Here is a 24,912-nt window from a genome sequence, read left to right as displayed (position 1 = left end):
ATGTGTCCAACCTTTGTGTGTGTGTGATGTCCGGTCATATGATCAGAAAGTGTGTGAAAATGTTTAGCACTTCTCTCTGTCTTCCATCTAGGAGAATCAGCATATCCCAATCGCCCATGGTTGTTGACACTGCTGAGGAGTCTAATAACACCAGGGGAAGTCAGCTTCAATGAGGCCCATGGAAGGATACAGCGGCCAGATTCAGATGTCTGGACCGGACTGTGGTGCCCTCCTCCTCTATGCACCCGGGAAGGTACATCAGATCAGCGTCACCTGCTGTATTCTCCACAACCTCGCACTGCGACGGAACATCCCTCTTGTAGCAGAGGATGGAGACTAGCATGTGCCACCGGGTGAGGATCCTGAAATGACAAATGATGATGATACTGGTGAAAAGGGACAAGTTGACATGCGTCAAGTAGTCATCAACATCTACTACTGAATGAAAGTATGATGTGAACTATCATTACTTAGCCTGTTACAGTCACTGCACTTGTGATGATGTGAGCAGTTTGTTGAAGGCGACCTTTTTGGTATGTACAGTTGTTGTGTACATCTGTGCAGAATATGTTTGTAGAGGGAGATCTTGACACATGCTCACAGAATAGTTGTTGATTGGTGTAGGTAACATTTGGACATGTACTACGTTCTCCATAAGTGGACTGTGTTTGTAGTTTATGGCTTCCTCGCTAATCTCGTTGTATTTGTTGTAGGTACCTTCACCATGTCCTCCTGACAAGTGAGTATGGACAAACAGCACTAGTACATCTTGTTCGGTGTTTAAACAACATGGCCTCATGGTAGATGTAGTCACTCTACTCTCCCATCCCCCAGACTTGAGCAATGGCTACCTGCATGTGAGCTACTCTTCAGCTGCAAGATGGCTGCAAGTTGGTATAGAGAAAGGACACTGGGACATCTTGATTGATTTTGAAAGAACATGACCTCATGGTAGATGTAATAACTTCAGTCTCCCATCCCCCTGACTTGAGCAATGGCCAACTGCATGTGAGCTACACTTCAGGTGCAAGATGTTGACAAGTGGGTATAGAGGAAGGACACTGGAGAATCTTGTTTGGTGTTGAAACAACAAGGCCTCATGGTAGATGTAGTCACTTCAGTCTCCCATTCCTTAGATTTGAGCATTGACTACCTGCATGTGAGCTACACTGTGGTTATGTATAAACAGCCCTAGTGAATCTTGTTTAGTGTACAAACAACAGGGACTAATGTATGTGTGTAGAGCAGATGGACATTACTATGTCAAAAGCTGTAGTGTGTGCATTTGGACATAGATATTTTGTGACAGTTGGTGAGGTGTTACTTACCAATCTCCAATCCCCAGGTATTCGGATCAGGCCCTGCGAATGCATGATGGTGTGCACCTTCTCCTCTCAGGGTGTGAGTTCCAATTGTTGTCCAGGAGAACCACTGCCAGTCTTGAGTGCTGCAAGGTGGTGTCTGGAGGTCAGTTTCTTTACCCTCATCTTCAGGTCGTGCCACCTCTTCCTGATATCATCCTTTGTACAAATGGTGGTACCAACAGCATTTACCTTGTTGACTATCTAGTCCCACATTTTGTTTCTTCGATTGAGAGAAGTTTGTTTGACTTGGGATCCAAAGATTTGTGGCTCTACTCTAATGGTTTTATTCACCAGCTTTGTCAACTCAGTGTCTGAAAAATGTTGATTTTTGACTGGTAACATAGTGCAAAAAAATCAATAAAGTGTGTGACAGTGAAGGAGACAAACAAAGTGATCAGACCAGGGAATGACAAAGTGATATGTGCATGTTGTGTGTGATGGAATTGTGGTATCAGGGGTGCCTTCTCAACAAATGTATCTCACTGTGTTGGAATATAGTGGCATAGGATCATGGTCTGTGAAGGGGTGTGCTTTGTACTTTGAATTAAAGGTGTGTCCACTTTGGAAATAGCCATCAGCTGTGTTTTTTTCAAATCTTTCAATGGACACTCTTTGTGACTGCCCTGTTGCATGGGCAGAGCTTGGCGACTGCCGCACTCCATGTCAGGTGTTCGGCGACCACCGCGCACCATGCTGGGACATTTTAGATCTCCGCAATCCATGGCAAAATCCTTTCGACCTCTGCAATACATGACCATTACTTTCTGAACACCGATCTCCATGCTGATAGCTTTCAGACCGCCATGGTCGGTGATTAAGCCTGCATGCATCGTAATGAGTCGGAGACTAGTTCGCTGCCTTGACGGTCGGAATCGGACCGCCACAACGACGGTCAGACGATCGGTCTATCCGGGATCGTAATGATGCCCTACATTACCTAACATATACATACATATTATTAATCTACACAAACTAGTTAAAAATACATAAACTACAAATAACTTACATTAAAAACCACTTTACTTCCTAAAGCACATAATAAAGCTATGCAAAACTAAATAGCATCCAAAAATGCACGATAAACATATAATCACACCACATATATCATATACACAACCTTCCTACCTCCCCCCTACCTTACAAAAACTTAAAACTCAGTAAAAAATTAACTTACCTTTATTGATTAGCAGCAGGACCCAACTACAACGTATTTCTCCCACAAACGACCCAAAAAGAACACCAATAGACTACTAAATTAACTTAGCTGTAGAAATAATGGCTTCCTAATAAGTTTAAAAAAAGTATCTCCTCATAGTAGTCAATGGGAAACATCACAGAAATGTTAAAAATGGTTTATTAAAATGTTTAAAAATTTTGAAAAACACATGTACAACATTACAAAATTAATACAAACTTTCCAAAGTATATATCAAATAATATTATAACATGTATACAATTATTTACTCTATATCTACAATATTTGTTAAAATAATAGCATGAAAATGTCTGTAAGGGATGTTTGTGAAAAATATTTTAAAAATATACAATGTTTTAAAAACTATGAAAATGTATATTATTCAAAATGTATGTTTTATATTTGTGTAACAACTATAAACAAAAATTGTTTTGCATTAGATAAAAAATTGCCCATTTTTGTTTCTAATAAATATATATAAAAAAAATGAAAAGGTTGAAATAAGTGGGTTTTTTTCAAAATAAAAATAATAAAACATTTATATGTGTATTGTGTTCTAATACTTATTGATGTTAGAATAATAATGAATTGCAAATGTTACTTTTTTAACCCTACCAATGTAAAACCTAATTTTGGAAATTATTTAATGCTACAAACATCACACATACTCTTTCCACTTCACTACAAAAAAAAAATGTACGTCCATATTTGAAAAGCGGAACCTACTCACCCTTCCGGGTCTCAAGGTGCTGGGGCCCATCTTGGAAATTAAGTGAGCTATTGCCCAGAGTGCTGAGGTGAGCTGCCGCTGGAGCCGGGGGATCAAACCGTGGACCCTGTGTTCCGATGTCAGCTGCCCTGGCCGCTGCACCACACCTCTCCACTGCAAACACATATCTATAGCACTAAATAAATAAAATTCTCTGTTCCCACTGCAATACTACTTACCTCAAAGAATGTTTTGGACACTAAAAGGGTTAAATATACCATTACCACTCCAAGATAAATTAAGTGAGGGAAGGTGTTGCACACTAAAGGGGCAACATTTACCATTCCCCATCCAAACTAACTTTTTTTACTGAGTTTTATATAGCGCGAACTTGAACCGAATCGGGTATCAGAGCACTTTACATAGCACCAGTTGTGTTACATTAGGACCGTTCATTTTTGTTAGGCACGGGGAGATTAAGTGATTTGCCCAGAACCACAGGATATTAAGCGTCATTGCCGAGACTCAAACCCAGTTCCCCAGATTCAAGGTCGACCGCCTTAGCCATTAGGCCAACTCCTCTCCCCAACTTAACTCGGAGAAGGTGCTGGACACTAAAGAAGCAACAAGATCCATTCCCACTACAATACAACTTATCTCAGGGAAGGTTTTGGACACTAAAAGTGTTACATTTACTATACCTACTCCAAGATAAAATAGGTCAGGGAATGTATTGGACTTTAAAGGGGCAGCATTTACTATTCCCACTCCAATCTAACTTAACCCAGGAAAGGTGCTGGACACTAAAGAAGCAACATGAACCATTCCTACTGCTATAGAACTTATCTGAGGTAAGGTTTTGGACACAAAAAGGGTTAAATATGCTAGTCCCACATCAAGATAAATTAAGTCAGGGAAGGGTTGCACACTAAAGTGGCAACATTTACTATTCCCAATCCAAACTAACTTAACTCAGAGAAGGTGCTGGACACAAAAGAAGCAACATGAACCATTCCCACTACATTAAAACTTATCTCAGGTAAGGGGTTGGACACTAAAAGGGTTAAATATACTGTACACACTCCAAGATAAAATAAGTCAGGGAAGGTGTTAATCACCAAAGGGGCAACATTTACTATTCCCATTCCAATCTAACTTAACTCAGGGAAGGTGCTGGACACTAACGAAGCAACATGGATCATCATATTAAAAACATGTATTTCTTTCCATTTTTCCAACATTTGGAAAAAAAAATATTTTAATTTTGGGAAAATGTTCAATTTGTTTGAAAATACATTATTTGTATAAACTAATATTAATAATTACTCATCATATATCACAAAGCACTATTTATAAAATACATGTATTTACATTTTTGAATAATACAATAAATTTTCCATTTTTGCATTTTTTTGTATAAATGTAAAACATTTTAAAAATTCTAATTAAAAAATAATTTATTTAAATTACTTTAATTATTCCATACAAATATCCATACCTCTAACCAATATTAACCCAGCACCCCATTCCACAAGAAAAATTCAAAATTTAGTTTAATACATTTAATAAAGACATATCCAAAAACCCTTATCTCCTATAAATCCAACATCCCGCTTCTAATTTTTCTTTAAATTTAAAAAGAAACATTAAAAGATATACACTAATATTTTTTTTAATACTTTCATCCTTATCCCCTAGAAACACAACATCCCACTCCTAAAAAATATAACTATACTAAATAAAAAATAAATAAAATAAATTAAATTACAAAAAATATTTGTCATAAAAAATGATAAACAATTACTATACATAAAAAAAAATAAAAACAAAAATACATTCAATATATTGCACACTATCACTGAAAACGATATTACTAACAATGATAAGACCTACATTGATATTAAATACATCCACATTAAATACAACACCTAAAACTATTTTTTTAACAGCAATATTTATGTGTCATGATATTTTTAATTCTATATTTTGTCTGAATACCGTTACAGGTATGGGCGACAGCCCAATGTTGTCAATCCTACATGTAGTAGCCCTAATGGTCCTAGTGGCCCCCTTAAGGCATACAGGACTCACAGGCACAGGAGGCAACCCCAAACTTGCCTGACCTCGGCAAGAGGGCGGATGTCTGTCTCCCGTAGCAGCGGTTCCGCCTGTACTGGGCACCTGACAGTTTTTGCACTAGGATCCACTTGCCAGGAACCAAACTGGGTTCTCTCTTCCTTCCCAGAAGGCACACTGGTCTTAACAAACAAGCAGACTAGGGCTCCAGGTACAGGGGAAGTGTTCTTTGCTTCATGGGTGATGGCCCCTCACCTAGCTGGGAGACTAGCAGAACTAGTCCCCAGTCCTAGTTGCAGCATCCTGAAATCATTGCAATCTTTTCTACACTGATTATCAGCTTGTGAGATTCACACTCCCGTTTTTATAGTAATTTTCCAGACACAGATGGAATTTAATTTCTAGTTCGTTTAAATTTGTGTCGTGGGGGTCAACTTTCTTAAAGTGCCATCTTATCTGTCCTATCCTTTGCCAAAGGGAAATTCTGCCTCAGCAGGAGCATCTTCAATTTAAATTAACCCACAGCACACACCAAGGGAATTACTGGGCATCAAACTAAAATATGCCCCATAAAAACGTAAGCCTTCGCCTCTCTCATGATTCTTTGATCTAACAGTGCCAACCCCATTAGGCCCACCATTTCACTTTACAATGAGCCGAGGCCTCATTGACCAGTAACTCTTCCAGGAATAATAGGCCTTTGAAGGGTACAGAGTATGCTCCTCTCCCCTTCCTTCCTCTGGTGTGTCTGCTCCTATCCCAGCTCTCAAGAATGTCTACCTGCAATCCACATCTCCTGTCTGGGATTTGCAGTCCTCATGCCCACTTGCCTTTCCAGGCCCAAGGCTTAAAAAGTGGAACCCACAGGCCTCGATGTTATGTACCAGGCACAAATACACCCCAGCACGCCCACACGAGGATCACACGCTACATACGTCATCATGTAGGCCAAGGGCAAGTTAAGTACACAGCAACAGAACTGTACATGAGTGGGCCGGTATGCAAGGTAAAATGGGCTGCTCCCGCTACTGATTCTTACTAAACATAAAATGGGCAGGTTGCCACCACCCTGCTTGTATCTCTTAAATCCTGACAAAGGCCTTAGCCCTCTACCACTAAAAGGGTAACTCTTGGTTCACCCCTTCCAGTCTAATTAGACCACATTACCAAAAGACAGGTCTAAGTCATGGCACACATACAACTAATCTGTGTTTGCCCACGACCAAAAATCAGTACCATGGGTCTAAATATCCATGAAGCTGCGTCTTTAAATGCATGGGATGCACACCTGTCGCCATGCAGAGGACTTTTCCTTCCCAGCAGAATTGGTGTGTTGGCATTTGATGATAGTTGTGTGTATTTGCTAGTTGTGTTGACGTATGGTTGAGGATCTGTATTGCATGAGATGTTGGCAGTATTGACATATGGTAGTGATTATGGGTGCATGATGTTGGTTGATTGAACATATCTATGATAGTTGGTGTGTCAGCATATGCTTTTAATTGTATGGACTTATGAATATGTCTGTGTTGGTTCATAATTGTGGTTTTGTTGACATATAGGGGCCTATTACGATGTCAGGTGAACTTGCGTCCACTCGACACTGTTACGGTGTGAAAACCGGCTGACCATCGGTCAGCGGTTCGACACCCCTAAGTCACTCTCCAACCAGCTTTCCATGTCAGAAAGCCCAACAAGGAAAGCCTGTCTGAAACTAGGCTAAACAATGTCCTAAAGGGGTTATGAGCGGCCTCTGTCTGGCCCAGTTGGAAGCCAGTCAGAATGACCAGCCAGTTTCAACTCTGACCGCCCACTTGCTAATAAGGCGGTAGAAGTTTAAACCAAGCATGTCGGTCAGAGACTTTCCGACCGACATTCTAATCACGCCCATAATGTTGCTTATTTGGATGTATAAAGGCTGGTGCTTTGTTTTCGAAGGTGGGTAAGTTGCTGTTTGAGGGTGGCTGTGTTGACATAAAAGGTTTTTATGTAGATATATGTTATTGAATGTATTGGCCTACTTTGTGGACTGCATGATGATTGATATGTTGATATGTAGTGGTGGGTGTATTGGCATATGATGGTGGCTGGCTGACCAATGATGGTGGCTGTGTCGATATATGATGGTGAGTGTATTAGTGGGTGATTTTGATTTTGTGGATGCTCATGTAAGTTCCCCCTGTCCACTACAACCCAAGTGTTCTGCCCTGTGCTGCTCCTCCCGCCAATCTGTGTGGCCCATTCCCCAACAGTTTCTCTGGGAAGTAGCCAGCCTCGCCTCTGTAACATCTCTATTTGTCCCTGAAGCCTCAGTGTGTCCACCCTTTTCTCCATTATGTCAACTAGCCCCTCTGTGTATTCCTGCCCCGAGCAGCTGCTGTGTGCCTCTCTGTCATGAATTTGCAGCCCCTCTGTGTGCCACACTCCCCTAACCATGCTGCTTCTTCCAATGTTAGCTTGCTTGTAAGTAAAATATAAGTTACACCTTCTGACTTTGCCATTGCCTCTTGTTTTAAGAATTTCAAACATAATTGAGCCCATGGATCTACAGTGAGTTTTGTTTACAGAACCCAATCAAAAGATTCCATTGGAAAAAAAATATTTGAAACATGTCTCTCCAAGTGCTAACCATTTCCTCTTAACCAAGGCTGGGGAGTAGAGGCCTGTAATACCATTATCCACGGTAGAGGTCTATATATTGTCTTCAGCTCCAACGGGGAAAAGGATTGGGAGGGGGAGTACCTGGCCCATAGCTCTATGGCCTACAGCATTGTGCAGGCAGGAATGGAACAGATCATCTGTCAACCACTCCTGCCCCTCTTCTCAGTTTGGAACAGAGCACTGGTGTGTGTGTGTGTCAGCGTACCTGATCCTATTAAGGGATTGAGTGGGGCATTTCCCTGCTTTTCGGTGGGCAAAAAAAGGGAGGAGGGTGTAATCCTTCCCCTCGCCCCTTGAACAAGGCTTAGGAGACTCGCTGTTGTTTCCCTCGACTGTGAGAAAGATTGAATCCCTGCTTCAGTGTCTTCAGAAGTGCTGGAATTGCGCAAATTAACATCGTCCTGCACTCCGTGTTGCTGCCTCCCCGGGGACTCGCTGGTGTGAGCGAGAGCTGCATTCGGCACGCTCTGTCACCCGCTCCCAGCTAGAGTCCACAGGGTAGAGGCCGGGCGGAGCAGCGCTTTCAGCCCGGGGGACTGCGAGGACCAGCAACCCTTGCTGGGACTAGCTGGTTCCTCTTCCCCCAGGCGACACGCCCACGGACACGCCCACCGGCGAATGAGGAAGCGGGCCTAATTTGCATAAAGCTTCGTGACCCCCGCTTCGCGGGCGCCACTCACCAGGACTCGCTGTTGTTTCCCTCGACTGTGAGAAAGATTGAATCCCTGCTTCAGTGTCTTCAGAAGTGCTGGAATTGCGCAAATTAACATCGTCCTGCACTCCGTGTTGCTGCCTCCCCGGGGACTCGCTGGTGTGAGCGAGAGCTGCATTCGGCACGCTCTGTCACCCGCTCCCAGCTAGAGTCCACAGGGTAGAGGCCGGGCGGAGCAGCGCTTTCAGCCCGGGGGACTGTGAGGACCAGCAACCCTTGCTGGGACTAGCTGGTTCCTCTTCCCCCAGGCGACACGCCCATCGGCGATACAATTACAAATAACATCCGGGTCAACGCGCAGCGGGACGCGCGCGGGACCAAGCGCGGGGCGAAGCCCGGGCAAAGGGCGGGCCGTCTGTGGCCGTCCGGGGACGACTGAGGACGGGACGGGCCACCCCACTTACGTTTAGCCAATGAGGAACTCTCATAGCCACACTCTGAAACTGATTTGAAAATATATCTCAATCCTTACTGATCAATCCTTATCGCAGACCCTGAAACAAAGTCATTACATTCACACAAAACCAACTGCGACTACAATAACAAAAAAGAAGATCTCCGGCCCCAAGTATGAGGGCTTTAAAAAAAACTTCGCTCACGAACAATCTATATGAGGCGCATGGGGACAGACGCAGCTGTCAGAAAGTCTGCAGATAAATCATTGAAACCTGGTCAAATATCAAGTACTCCAGCTATAAACAAATATTTCTCTACCCTCTCCAAGAAAACATCTCTATCTTCATTTACAACTGAAGATCAAAATAAGCTGGATCCTTCAATAAATAAGGTTGAACATGATTCGTTACTCTTCTTTGATCAGAAATTCTATAAACAAGGACAGACAACAATTGAAAGTAATTTGGCAAATATCTCTCTCACTGGAGAACGTCAAAAATCGTTCCTAGATACGTCTCAAATAATACCTATAATACCAACAAAAAACCAGGATAATGAATTACCTTTCGACGTGTCTATAAGTGATAATATGAAGACAGAACAAGAAAAATTAGAAATATTACTAAACCAAATACACCCACTAACCAGTTCACCAGAAAAATCTCCTAACCTTTACTCTAATCAGGCCAATCTTACTGACCTAAATTTTTCACATTTAAATTTTGGAAACACTACCGCTCCCCTGTCAAAAGCACTTTTTACGTTGCAGGAAATCTTGGAATCAGTACTCACTCACCTTGGTCAAATTCTAGCTAATTCTGACGATACTTTAGACGTACAAATAGGAATACTTAAATTCCTGGTTGAAGAAAAAAAGAAAAAAGAACAAAATAAAGTTATATCAAAAAAACTTGAACTAGTCGAAACATTACAAACTGAAGATTTTCAAAAAAATGGAAATACGACTCCAAAACAACAGGAAGCAAGCTCGCAAACGAACAACATAGTAATAATCGATACCAAAACAAAGGAATTAAGAAAGAAGAAAAAACCTCTCATCACATATTCTCTTAAAAAACTGTTTAAAGAAGAATCGGAAAACATCACCGAAAATAATAATAAGCATTTTCCTATCTTTTCGAACAAAGTATCCGACAACAACCGAGATCAGATTATTGTTTATTTATTTATTTATTTTTAAAATTTCTAAAGCGCACAACTGCCTTGCGGCGTCTCGGCGCTAATGTTTGCAGGTTGCAGATTGCGAGGGTTATAAGATGTTACTGGTTAAAGAGCCAGGTTTTGAGATGTTTTCGAAAGGAAAACAGCAAAGTGTGTTCCTTAATCTGAGAGGGAACCTGGTTCCATAATTTGGATGCAGCCACTACAAAACGTCTGTCTCCCCATGTCACCTTTTTTGTTGGGGGGATTTGGAGCTGTTGGGCCGTAGATGACCGCAGTGTTCAGCTAGGTTTGTAGATTTTAAAAGCGTTTTTAAAGAAGTCAGGCCCATTATTTTTCAGCGCCTTGTAAGTGATACACATGGCCTTAAACTTTATCCTGCTTCTTATAGGTAGCCAGTGAAGCTCTCGAATTGTGGGAGAGATAGAGGCATATTTTGGAATCCCCATGAGGATCCTTGCAGCGGCATTTTGGACAAGCTGTAGCTTGCTCACCACTTGTTCCTGTGCATTGAGCAGAAGGCCATTGCAGTAGTCCACCTTGGATAGTACCAAGGAGGACATTAAGGTTTTGCCAGCAGTAGGAGGAAGAAAAGGGAGCAGTTTCTTCACCATTCTCAAAGTGTAAAAAGAGGCCGAAACCACGGCATTGGCGTGACTAAGGAATGTGAGCTTGCTGTCAAAAAGCACGCCCAAGTTTTTCACCTTGGCTACTGGCAATGGAGGCATACCCAGTTCCGAAGGCCACCAGACTGGAGACCAAGACGGAGTCAGTTCGCCAAAAACCAGTACCTCCGTCTTGTCGGAATTTAGCTTTAAGCAATTCTGGTTCATCCAGGTGCTGATGGCCTTCATGCCTGCCTGAAAATTCGCTGCCACAGCTTCTCCGTTTTTGTGTATTTCCAGGACCAATTGTGTATCATCGGCGTACGATGTTAGCCCTATGCCAAATGATTTAATTACCCTCGCCAAGTCCGACACGTAGATGTTGAAGAGTGTCGGACTTAGCGAGGAGCCCTGGGGAACACCGCACGGGAGAGAGAAATCAGGGGAGCTGAAATTTCCCATCTTTACGGACTGTATCCTGTTGGCCAGAAAGGATGCTAGCGTTGCTCTGGCCCTGCCCTGAATGCCGAGGGTGGCGACACGGTCGATCAGAATAGAATGATCGACCGTGTCGAAGGCCGCGGATAGGTCCAGGAGTATTAGGACAGCGGCGCCGCCCCTGTCCATGATAATCCTGACCTCTTCTGACGCTTTTATTAGAGCTGTCTCTGTCCCGTGGCCCTTCCTAAACCCGAACTGCGTGTTGTCAAGCAGATCGTTCTGGTCGATAAAGGTCGACAGCTGTTGGTTTATTACCTTTTCGATTATTTTTGAGGGGTAGGGAAGGGAGGCGATTGGACGGTAGTTTTTGGGCTCTAAAGGGTTTAATGCGGGTTTTTTCAGGAGTGGTGTTACAGTTGCCTTTTTCCAAATAGCGGGAAATACACCTGTCTGAAATATAGCTTGGCAGATATTGGTAAGTACTGGGGCGATTACGTCAGAGACTGATTTAATAATACGTGGGGGGCAGGGGTCCAGTGGGGATCCTGACTTAACAGTATCTATAAATTCCATCATAGATGCCGGAGGCGTGAAGGCCTCTAAGATTGGTTTTAATGGCCGAGGAAGAGTCTCCAAAGAGACTCCGTCTGCCTTCGGTATTATGGTGAATTTATCGAAAATATCGTTAACCTTGGCCTGAAAGAAGTCTGCCACCTTATTGCAAAATGATTGGGATGGTTCGATGGAAGGTGGAGCCGGAGGATTGGCTAGGTCTTTTACTACCTTATAGAGCTGTCTGTTAGAGTTGAGGGCATTTTCTATTTGTGTACTGTAGAAGGCGCATTTTTCGGCAGTGATCAGCTTTTTGTAGCTAGTCATCGCGTTCTTGTAGATCTCCCGGTCGGGGTTGGCATAGTTCCTGCGCCAACGTCGCTCCAAGTTTCTGCAGCGTTGTCTCTCGAGCCGTAATGACTCCGAGAACCAGGCCGCAGAAGGTTTGACGCGGTTTGGCTGCATTTTTTTTGGGGGAGCTAGGTGGTCTAATGCCTTAAATAGCCAGCGTTGGTAGTTCTGAGACGCTTCGTGGGGATCAGATCGATCTTCGGGTATCGAAGATTCCAGTATGTTACGTAAGGCAGTGACATCAATGTTTTTCCAGTCGCGACATAGGATAGAAGGGCAGGTGCTAGAGGGAAGATTCTTATAAGATTTAAGTGAAATTATGAATTTGACAGCTAGGTGATCTGTCCAGGTAAGAGGGAGTACTGTAGAGATGGTGATGTGGGCATTGTTGGTAAATAAGGCATCTAAGGTATGCCCCGCTTGATGGGTAGCTGTAGTGATCTGCTGTTCTAAACCAGCGGCCCGAAAGTCCGAGATCAACGTACGCGAGTCCTTATCGTTCGCATTCTCCAAATGGAAATTAAAATCACCCAATATGGTGTAGTCCTGATTAGCGGCTACTGGTTCTATTAAAGGATTGAGAGATTTTAGGAAAAGCGTGCGTGAGGTGGGTGATCGATAGAGGAGGGTTCCTTTAAAAGTTTGTGTGGGAGAAAGAGAGATTGTAAAGGCAAGGGCTTCCGCACAGCAGTAATCAAGCGGTTCGGTTTTTAAGGCTAGGTTAGCTCGATGTATAATAGCCAGCCCTCCTCCTCTTTTCCCTGATGCCCTATCTAGTCTTGTTACTTGATAGCCAGCTGGAGTAGCGACGTTGAAATCCGGGCCAGATGCAAGATCTGCCCAGGTCTCAGTAATAAACATAATGTCAATGTTTTGGCTGGTTATTAGTTCTGCGACGTCATTCCTGTGTTTAACGAGAGAGCGTGTATTTATCAGAATGCAGCTTATATATGTAGCGCTGTCATCCCCTGAAGGTGTGACCAAGGGATGTTGGGGGATAGCAGGTGTAGTTGTGAACGCGCAGTTAGAGCAGACGGAGTATAAAGAATTATACAATGAACTAAAAGCAAAATGGGAGCATTTCTTGTCCGGTAATCTGTTGCCTATACTCAGGAGTTGTGACCTGGGATAGGTAGTTACCTTAGAGGGTTGTTGGGGTGAGTGGTGGGCAGAGGAGGTGGCACGCGGCACGAACCCGGCGCGGACTGGCGCAGACTGGCACCCCTTTGGCGCGGCTTCGGCGCGGAGACGGCGCTCCCGCTGCGCTCTACCGCTGCGCTTCCGGGTGGCCATCTTAAATCCAGAACCCCGCCCCCAGCTAAGACACTAGCTCCCTTGTAATTGGAGAGCCAGCGCTGAGGCGCAATGGAGCTGACCCTGCCCTCCACGCAAACGGCACAGAGCCGCGATGGACCGGGGCAAAGGGTGGGAGTAATGCACACAAAGTAAGTTAAGCGAGTGGATTATTTAAAAATACAATTATTGATTCAATTGCATAAGTGACAAATACATTTTTTTAAATCAAATGCTGTCAGCGTTTCACAGTGGCCGGTAGCGTCCAGAGGAGGATCCCCTCGCAGTCTGTGCTAACCCAACAAACAAAACAGAGAGCTGCCACCACCCTGCTCGTTTAGTCGAGTGGCTCGCTGATGCTTCGCCTTAAATCCAGAACCCCGCCCCCAGCTAAGACACTAGCTCCCTTGTAATTGGAGAGCCAGCGCTGAGGCGCAATGGAGCTGACCCTGCCCTCCACGCAAACGGCACAGAGCCGGGATGGACCGGGGCAAAGGGTGGGGGTAATGCACACAAAGTAAGTTAAGCGAGTGGATTATTTAAAAATACAATTATTGATTCAATTGCATAAGTGACAAATACATTTTTTTAAATCAAATGCTGTCAGCGTTTCACAGTGGCCGGTAGCGTCCAGAGGAGGATCCCCTCGCAGTCTGTGCTAACCCAACAAACAAAACAGAGAGCTGCCACCACCCTGCTCGTTTTATTGGGGACAATAAAGCAGAGTCATCGGGAGTTACCGCTGAACAGAAACGCAGCCAACGAGAAAGGTCTGAAAAAAGTAATGACAGGGAAAATGCAAGGGGGAAGAAGAAGAGAAAACCACTAAGAAGAATACAGAGGAAAAAAGGGAATAAACTTAAATTTCAAAAATTCACTCCCATAAACTTGGTGAACTCTCCAGAAATTCAAAAAACACCGTTGGCAAAACTTTTGAATCCAAAAGCAGAAGAATATTGTCCACTGACAGAAAATAGAACAACAGCACGAAATACCATGGATACTAAAGAACCTCATGACAAGAAATCTCAACCATGGGAAGGAATTCTATCTAAGCACATAATTATTGAAGAATTATTTCCCACAGATAAGATGCCGTTGAATCGTGGTAGAATACTCAATCTTTTACAAGAAATACCATCCCTGAACTCTCTGACAAGCAAAGAAATCGACCTAGTACTTTTTCCAAAAAAAGAAAATGATAAACTAGTACAGGTATCCTTTTTTTCTCCAGTTTTGCCCGGAATAATAATCAGAGAGAAGGAAATTCTACACAAGAATGGCTATGACGTAATCTCTGTAGTAGATCTTAAAACCAACAATCAGAACAAAGGTATACTAGGACAAACTAACAGAAGAAATGAAAATGTCAGTTCATATTGGGGAGAATCAGTATCAAATATTACGAGAAAAGACTCACTTAAAATACAAGTAATGCAAGGTGAGAGGTCAGTATGGTCCCGGGACTCAAGCTCTAGTAATACTGAGAACTCAATAAAATCTTGGGCATGGTTATCAGAAACTTTAAATAGCAAAAAAACGGTTAATCCCCAACAATATCAAGTTTAGCAAAGGTCTGACGCTACTGTCTTGGAATTTGGCTGGGAAAACTGACAAAAAAATGAAGCATGCAACTAAAAACTTCCCAGATATTATTGGTTTACAGGAAACATGGTTAATTAATCCCTTTAAACAAAAAGGATACTACGTATATGAAACTCTGGCAAAAAGATCTAGAAGGGGGCACGCCAAGGGTGGTCTAGCAATTTTACTAAAAGAAGATCACTCTTGGTCACAGGAAATAATTAATACAAACACAGATAATCTACAATGTCTAAAGGTATCACTTAAAACTCAAACGTCAGCCACATTTGAAAAAATATTGCTTTTTAACATCTATGCACCTCCCAGTAACAACTGTGATTTGCTGTTTGACCGCCTAATGGAGATCATCACTCACATCATCGAAGATCAACTTTATTTGTCATATATTATAATGGGAGACTTGAACGCAAAAATTTCAAACTGCGAAATAAAGAAATGGGCTCTTCTCTTTAAAGAGGAATCTTTGGAAACATCACTCCCTGTACTCCCAAAAGGAACAAAATCAGACAAGAGAGGTCGTGCACTACTATCATTTCTCCCCAGTATTAATGGGACAATATTAATGGTAATATCCATGGTGATAAACCAGCATCGTACACAAGGCAGGGAAACGGATCTCCCTCTATCCTTGACTATTTTATATGTGGGATCGGAGAAAAAGAACAAATGATTCAACTTTCGATTATATTCAATGAGGAAAGTGATCATGCTCTTTTATATCTATCAACCCAATGGACTGCACAGTCTACTTTCCAGAACCAGCCAATGTTTCATAAAACCAAAATGGAAGTAAACGCAATGAGGCGTCGAATTTATTGGGGGACAGAAAATCTGGACCATCTGAGGCTATTAATCTCCCATACCAATCTGTTGACTACCATGTACTCAGTCGATCCTATAAAGAACTTTGATTACATAACAAATAAGCTCAAACATGCTTTACAAAGTAAGTTAGAACACACCATATCAGTAAAAAGCAAATGGAGAAGTAAGCATAAAAATTCAAATCAACCAGTCGTAAAACAACTTAATAGGTTGATACGAGCCCAGTATCTGAATTTCTCGTCTACAAATAAAAAGGAAATCAATAGATTAAAGAACCAAATACGACGAGAAAAAACTAAACAGAAAAAACTGAAGCAGGACTCCAATTGGACTGAAATCCAACAAGCAGTTAAACAAAACAACCAGCGCAAATATTGGGCCCTGATTGCAATAATGACAGGATCCAAAAAAAAGCTGGAAGCAACTCCCATTTCAGAAGAAGACTGGGAAATTTACCTTCGTGAGCTATATAGACTGAACAAGTCTATTAATAATGGTGAGGCTGAAGTACAAATCTTGGAAACGAATGATACAAAAATCAACAAAACGTCGGTAGTGTCTGTCTCTATGAATATCAGAAAGGCAAGAAGCACGGGTGCATCGGGCCCCGATCAGATACCTATCAAGGTCTATCAAATCGACCATAAAGAGTGGGGACGGTTGCTCTCGCCACTATTTAATTATATATTCGACAGTGGCAAAATGCCAAACTCCTGGAAGGGAAGTATAATTATCCCGATTTACAAAAAAGGAAAAAGAAGTATACCGGGAAATTATAGACAAATTGCCCTCATGGACGCTGCCGGGAAGATTTTTGCAGCAGAAATTTTGGATAGGCTGAAAACTTGGGCATTTTCATTGGGTTTAATTCCTAAGTTTCAGTCTGGATTTCGTCCAAATCACGCAGTGACCGACAATGTAGCAATCTTCCAAACCATTTTAGATAAGTATGTATCAGGGAAAAAGCAATCCATCTATGCAGCGTTCATTGACTACTCGACAGCCTTTGATCGAGTGGATAGACCGACCCTGTGGTCAAAATTAAGAAGAATGGGCATTTCGGAACAGCTATTGCTTTTAATAGTGAATCTACATAGTGACACCTGGTGCCGTGTCCAAATGGGGAGTGATAAGGGTCTATCGAAGATAATACGAACATCAAATGGCCTAAAACAAGGGTGCCTCTTGGCTCCAATTTTATTTTCTTTGTATTTAAGTGACTTACCATCCCAACTACAACAAGGGCTAAGTACTCCGCCAAAGATAGCCACTGAGTATATTCACTCCCTGCTGTACGCGGACGACATAGTCATGTTTGACCTAACTCCCTTTGGACTTCAAAATCTTCTAGACATTTTACACCAGTATTCTAGGAAAAATTTTCTAATTCCAAATATAAATAAAACCAAAGTGGTTGCCTTTGCAAAACAGAAGAAAAGGGTGAGATACGAATGGAAGTTGGGAGGTGAGAAGCTAGAGCAGGTAAAGGAATATACATATCTGGGCAGAATCTTCTCACAAAATATGAGTAACAACAGTCAAATTAATCACCTAAAAAGGAAAAGTGACCTACATGCTGGGGCTTTGTCTCGCCTATATTCTGCCACTGGACATAGGCATTTCTCTGCACTAATACAAGTCTACCGAGCCAAGATTCCACCGGTCCTGTCTTATGCTTCGGAATACATTCTTTTTAAACAATGGACCTATATGGACTCAACTGAAGGTAAAATATTAAAAAATGTACTGAAAATCTCTACATCTACCCCAGTACAGGCGTTGAGACTGGAATGTACCATCACGAGTGCCTATGCCACAGCCGTAGCTAGTATCATAAGGTGGGCCTATAACCTTCTCCATTCAAAAGAAGGCACTCTACGAAGTTTACTAAAAGTCGAGACATTCAACATCGGTTCTACCCTTCTCACTTTTTCCAAAAATATGCGAGAGGCCTTTCAGCTCGCAAAAGTTAGTGTGGAAATTTTGTCTATGTGGTCTCCAGCACAACTCAAACTTTTTCTAAAAAACTTCACCCCCAAACTGAGTTACGAGATTGACCACTTACATTGTGATAGACTATCCTCGTATAAGAACTATGCAGACTCCCAGGAATATAAGCAAAATCAGTCTTATCTAGATTATACTCCTATACACGGTGCAAGGCGTGCAATTATGATGCTGCGCCTGGGAATACTTCCTGTATTAACTTTTACTTCTTCCTGGAGATCAGACAGTTCAGCTCTTTGTACTCTTTGTCAAGGGGGCAATCAGAATTTGGAACATCTTCTTTTTATATGTCCAAACGCAGAAATAGTAAACGCAAGGTTAACATGTCTTACGCCCATTTATCGGTCCTGTAGGATTGTAAACTCAAAGGACTTTTTATCAATATGCAAAAACCCCCCAAATGAATATGTCTGTTATAGAATTTTTAAGTTTTTGAAAATTTCATTGAAAATGTATTAAATGAAAATGTATAAAGTATATATTTTATTTTGTGGTCCTCAAAAGAGTACCGTAACAAAAATAAACTTTTTTGACTTTGACTTTGACTTTTGTATACAGTCAACCCTGCTATTGGGCAATACAAAGGGAGTTGTGTAGTTTCCCCCTTCACCCTTGGGCAAGACGAGGCAGAGTAGATTCATTTTTAATCTCATGGGCAGGGCGAGGAAGATTTGCTTTACAGCATCCCCAAACTTCAATGATCCTATTGTACTCTTCACCTGCTCCATTTTTACCCAGTAAACATTTTGATGTGATGTTACAGAGTTGGTTGAGTTTCATTGTCGGTTTGAAAGGCACACATTTACCCACATTACGTCCGTTTGTCATCAATATTTGTGTGGAAAGTGTATGGCCCTTATTAAGAGTTTGGCAGTCCTTTTGTGATACCGCCACCATTGTACATACCGCTAAGCCTGTTGTGTGCCATCCCACTAGATAAAGTAATCCTGTGTGGGTGGGCGGTGCTGTGGCTGTCACACAGCGGTGGTATGTTAGGCTCATAGGAGAGCCTTTACTGCACAGCGCTGCTGTGACAGCACCTGTATTATGTTCCTGCACTGTGTGGCATGCACCATGTTGTGCATGCCACACTGTACAGAAACGGGGGTGCAATTCCAGGGGGCACAACATGTGCCCCCCCCTGCATGAACCCCCAGGCCCAGAAGCAGCAGGGCCCCCATAGTTGCATCTCTGCCACCCTTTTCATGGCGGGCTCACTGCCATGAAATGGGCGGTGGAAAAGCAACTCAGATTATGCCAGCATATTTCTGCCACTAAGTACTGCGCCAACGCTGCAGAATCCTGGATCCTGACGTAAATGGCGGTCCAACTGCCACACTCGAAATACTGCAGGCAGAACCAAAATGGTGGTGGTGGTCGGACTGCCACCACTAGTATGGCAGTCCTAGAACCGCCGTACTCATAGTAAGGCCCTAAGTATTATAGGAGTAGCCTCTGAATCTGTGACAGTACAAACTCCCAGGCATGCAGAGCTGTTTACAACTTCAGAAAGCTATTTTGTGTACAACTTCGATAGGAATGTGCCTGCCAAAGCATAGTGAAAACCCGCAATATTCTTTTTCTCTCTTGTTGTCTCTCTAACTCTCCTTTTTGTCTTGCCCTCTCAACCTATTGTTCGTAATGTATACACAAGGTCAAAACCCTACTATTAAAATTACTGACAGTAATTTGCTCTCCCACGGCTAGAAAAATCCACTTGCCCACCCAGGCAAGATTTATCCAGGACTAGCTATTTTTCAGGACTGCTTGCCCTTTTTGGCAAGTTGAAAATCCTTTTAACTTCAGTGACAGAACAAAAAGTAAATGTAGGAAGACAAACTGACTTTTAACCTCTGCCTGAAAGCAGTGCAAATGTGACAAGTTAACAAGATTTAAAGGCATCTTTATTGCTCACAAAGTGAAAGAGCAATACAAATGCCTTTAAATCTTGTTATCTTGTCACATTTGCTGTCTTTCAGAGAAGGAGGTCAAATGTCAGTTTGTCTTCCTACAGTTATCTTTCTTTCTGTGACTTAAGTTAGAATATTTTGTAAAGTGTACTGTGTGATGACTTGACTGTGCAAAGCATGTTAAATGAAAGGCGGTAATATGTCAGGATTTTTTCTAACACAACACGGATACAGCTAAGTGAACATTTTAAATATATTTCACTATTTATGAAGACCCATTTATGTCATTCTGTGGTAAAAAATATATTTTTATAGGATCAGAACAAATTAGAGCACTTTACTTGGTCATGTGTACATTTTAAATATCTTTGCAGTAACTCAATTTCCAAACATTGTTTATGTGCTATTATCAGTAAAACTACATGTTGGTGGAAAAGTTTTGTGGCCATTTCAATGAAAAATATTCTATCTGTAAATGACAGTGCACTATCACATCATACTTTGGTAATATATGTATGAAAAGTGAGTTTTAAACATGAAATGGGAATTATTACTGCTCCTGCCCAGATGACAATGCTATTAGCGAAGTAAGAGGCAAGCCAGGGATCATGTGTACCCTATAAATGGGCTTTATTCTTGTTATACATGAGGCAAACATTTAGTCAGTAAAAAAATAGTTTTTTTGTACAGCAGAAATACTGAACTTGCATATGTGAAGGTAGTCTCTGATGTGACAATAAAGAAAAAGGCTGCTCCATAAGACAAAATATTTGCCTAGCATTACACAATTTGAGACCAGTACACGGGTCAAGTACATTAAAATTGGGTCAAGTAGATTATTGAAGTTACTAGATCTAAAGGTCTAGTAATTGTTTTTGATGATTTATGAAATAATCTATTCGCACACCTAATTGTAATTTAGGTTCTAAAATACTTGTGTCACTCTTAATTGTTTAGTTTCCAGTTTACAGATCCTGATAGCTATTGACAGATGATACATATCAGATATAAATGGTTTTACTGTTCTGTAACTCTCCACCACTACTGCATGGTACTGCATGGAATTGCACAGCAGTTAACCTCACACAAAGGGAGGGCAGTGGACAGATCAGGGTGTGGTATACCTCGTAAGTTGCAAACTAACATAAACTCACCTTTGTAGTCATTCACAGCCTCCTACACAATCTTTTCCCATACTGGAAATAGTTTGAGTTTTACTTCATTCAACGGCCAGAATAAATCTGTCCAGTATCAAAAGGGGAATGGATCATCCTCAATCTGGGTGGGGGGTTAGAGAGAAAACCAGAAAAAAAATATATATGCTTTGGTCTGCCTTTTCACATTGCGTCATTAAACATATCCACTATGAAACATTGGGACGATTCAAAGCCTCTCAAAACAATCAAAAGAATCAGTGCCTGATTCAAAGTGCTCAGTAAGGTATTTACGCCATCAGGGCGAAGGTGTAATCTACTCAGTCCCTTGATGGAGTACCCATATTCCGCATTTCGAGTTTACTGTGAATCAGGCACAGCCCATCATTGAGGGTGGAGTAGTCCTGCCTCCATCTTTTTTCAAAGCATGAAGAGTGTCTGTCAACCTGAGCAAAGGTCAGCCGACAGACACTCTTCATTTTTGGGTCAGGCAGTCAGGCACTGTACATGCGCTAAAAGCGCAGGTGCCTGGCTGCCTGAGCTGAACTTTGTTTGGCTGAAGATTTCACAGCCCTGAGGGTGTAACCTCTTCAGCCTGGCAAACCATTGCAAGGTCCTACCCCTCAAGACGAGGGGGCATGTTACCAATACACTCCGACTTGGGCGCTTCAGTATTAACCCTTTAAGTACCTAGGGCCCATTGTCCATCAGTGACACCTCGTCAGCAAGTCTCACTGACCCCATCCAACTCTTTAACGAGGAAGAGAAGGTCCTCATCTTTTTGGCTGACCCATGACTGGGTCAGCCAATGGAGGAGGCAAAGGGATCGTCCATCATTCCATTTCTCAAAGCCTTCCAGAACCACCAATACTTCCCTCCTGCCCCTGTCATTGCCGCAGCACAGTGCATTTTTTTTATGTTGGGTGCACATGTATATGTATGTGTGCAAGCATGCACACATACATAGAGGAATCTGCACTTAACCTTTTGTCATCTTTCCTTATGGATCGGTCACAGATAGTCAAGATGGGTCAATTTTGGTCTTCCCCCAAGAAATTGTTTTGTGGAGTTCCTCAGGGATCCTCATTGAGTCCTACTCTCTTCAATATCTATGTAGCCCTACTTGCTGCTGTGGTTAGGTCTTTTGGTTTAGAAGTCCTATCCTACGCTGATGACACTCAGATTCTGATCTCCATCACAGAGAGTGTCTCAGCAGCAAATTTCTATAATTGCATGGAAGCGGTGGCTGCATGGATGGTGGAGAATTATCTTAGACTCAATGGGGATAAAACTGAGGTTATAATTTTTGGAGACAAGCAGGATATTTGGTCATAGGCCTGGTGGCCTGTTTCTCTAGGAGCCTTTCCTGTGTCCTGTCTAAGTGTCAAGAACCTAGGCATTATTGTAGACTCCTCTTTGTCATTAAAGTCACAAATAAATAGAACGGTTGCAACTTGTTTTGGGATGATAATGACTCTTAGGAAGATCTTTCGTTTTCTCTCCCTTACAGCTCGGAAACAGGCAGTGGTCGCCCTTGTGGTTTCCAGGCTGGATTACTGCAATGAACTTTACTTAGGAATAAATAAGGGACTCCTGCATCGTCGCCAACTGGTGCAGAATGCAGCGGCTAGGCTGGTGATGGGTCTTCCTAAATTTCATGCGGTTTCATCCACCATTAGGAGCCTTCACTTGCTCCCACTTCAGAGGAACATTGTGTTTAAAGCCTTGTGTCTTGTACACAAGGCCTTGCAAAACAGGGGTGCTGAAGGCATTAATAAACTGTTTCACAGATATATCCCTAGCAAGAACCTGAGATTGGCTAGTAGGAATTGGGTAACAGTTTCCAGGTTTAGGAAAGCCAGATGGGGGGGGGGGGGGAGGGCGTTCTCGCTGTTCGGCGCCAACTTGTGGAATCTGCTTCCTCCCTCAATTTCCACTTTGGAATTACATTCTGCCTTTAGGAAATCCTTGAAGACCTGGCTCTTCTCTTCTTCCAGCCCTCATCTCCCGCAATCTTTGTGTTTTAGTAACCTGTGAACTTTGATATTCTGATCCTGTCTGCAGCGCCTTGATGCCTTTGGGCTAAGTTCGTGCTTTAGAAGTTTTATATTCATTCATTATATTCATTCATTCATGCCTGTCGTGAAAGGGTGTCTACATGTGTATATGATTGTGATTGGTGGCTGTATATGTGTGCGCTTGTGACTGGATGATGTGAATAGGTGTGCATGTGGATGGGAGAGAGTGTGTGTGTGTGTGCGCACGCTCGTTTGTGACCCACCCCACTGCTCAGGAACATTATTGGCCGCCACGGTTGTCAATTTATAAAAAGTTACACGGACAGCTCCTTAAAACATAATAGCTGCCAGTCAAACTTATAACCAGTTTTTTTTTTGTTTTTTTTTAAAACAAAACCCTAAAATAGTATCTTTTTTTAAATGACCCCCACACTGTAGGAGCTGTTTCCTATGGTACAGGGGTCAATATTTTATTTTACTGTCCCTCTCCACCATGTTTAACCTGGCAATCACGAACAGAAAGAAATAATAGAACACTGTCCACCCTAAATTTTGTGGACGGTGATATATGTAAACCTATGATGGCACCTACCCCCCTCGGGCCATCGGAGAAGTACATCAGCGACAGAGTTGGCGTAGACTCCATTGCTGACATACTTAAGGTCCACCCGTCTGTAAATTAGGTGCGCAAACCGTGTGTTTGGCATAGAGGGTACCCTGTAACGTTTGCGATGGAGTACCGTCTCCGCCAAACTCTAAATCAGGTCCTCAGTCAGTAATGCCTTACAAAAAAATCAAATAACTCACTCAGCAGTATATCTGAAAAGATGCCACTGGTGCAGCTTTCCAAACATACTAAGGCTAAGTTTTGTTAAATATGGAGAATTGTAACTTGAGTGCTTATAGTTTAAAAATATGATTTAGGTGCAGATGATGAGAATTGTTTTATACTGCACCAAAGTTATATACATTTTAAATCATTTTTATTTTAGCTGGTCTGCAAGCATATTAGAAAATACTTTAGCATCGTATGCAGTAGAATGGGCTGACCTTGGAGCAAAGTGGATAGGTATGTATTTTTTTCATTAGTCCTTAAACAATACAGCTAATGCAGTTGAATAATCTAAACTTTTGAATGTAATTTCCCATTTTTTCCATTGTTTTTATTCATATTCTTTTTTCTGGTTGAAGCATTCTTTGTACTTTGCACAATCTGCACACAGTTTCTAGGCTTTGAAAGTGTTTTAATAAATTATTTTGTTCTCTTACTGGAAGACTTATTCTTTTTCCCCACCTGTTGTTGGTCATCCAATACTTGTTGCTGAATTTTCTTCAAATAATAGTTCTTTTTCTGTTCTTTTCTCTTTTCTGTTTTTTTTAGGCATGATAAGATTATTTTAATGATGATAAACCATATCTGTAAAAAAATATACATACATGTATTTTAATAAATCTATAAAATATACTTTTCTATTACTAAACAAACACATTGTATATAAAAACCATTTAAACGCTTTTGTAATCACAATTAATTTACTGAAGTACACAAGTACTAATTGAATAATTATTCCAAACAAAAAGTTTTTTACAAATGTATACACAGTAAATGAGTACCTAGAGTAGTAGTAGATCACAGCAAAGTATACCATTGCTTGTGTGAATGCCTGACTCATTCTTCAAGAGCATAGACAGTGACTGGGTTCACAGGCTGCTACTAGTTGACAGCCCAATAAGTTTATAAGTGCTTAAGTTTCAGTAGAGAAATTAGATAGAAAGAGTACACACAGACTCACAAAGTGTTTCCAGAAAACCATGACTATTCCCTGGACTTTGCTAAGACTGACTCAATAGTCTGC

At 41.9% G+C, this 24,912-nt stretch overlaps 1 protein-coding gene across 7 annotated transcripts in view; it reads left to right on the top strand.

The window, feature by feature from the left end:
• The window catches only part of LOC144773109 (betaine-homocysteine S-methyltransferase-like), a 656,112-nt gene that overhangs the window by 401,223 nt on the left and 229,977 nt on the right, over positions 1 to 24,912 (top strand). For 5 of the 7 annotated variants that reach the window (XM_078657962.1, XM_078657963.1, XM_078657964.1 and 2 more), the window contains one exon: positions 24,049 to 24,125. The exons of 1 other annotated variant lie outside the window; for it this stretch is intronic. In XM_078657962.1, coding sequence (XP_078514088.1) covers positions 24,049 to 24,125 — 77 coding nt within the window. Of the gene's footprint in view, positions 1 to 24,048; positions 24,126 to 24,437; positions 24,473 to 24,912 lie in introns of those variants that run through there. One more of the 7 variants, XM_078657967.1, reaches the window with a different exon arrangement.

Source organism: Lissotriton helveticus, chromosome 8 (assembly GCF_964261635.1).
Source record: "Lissotriton helveticus chromosome 8, aLisHel1.1, whole genome shotgun sequence".
Taxonomy (NCBI): Eukaryota; Metazoa; Chordata; class Amphibia; order Caudata; family Salamandridae; genus Lissotriton; species Lissotriton helveticus.
Note: the sequence above shows the minus strand (reverse complement) of the source record. Positions and strands in the feature narration are given on the sequence as shown.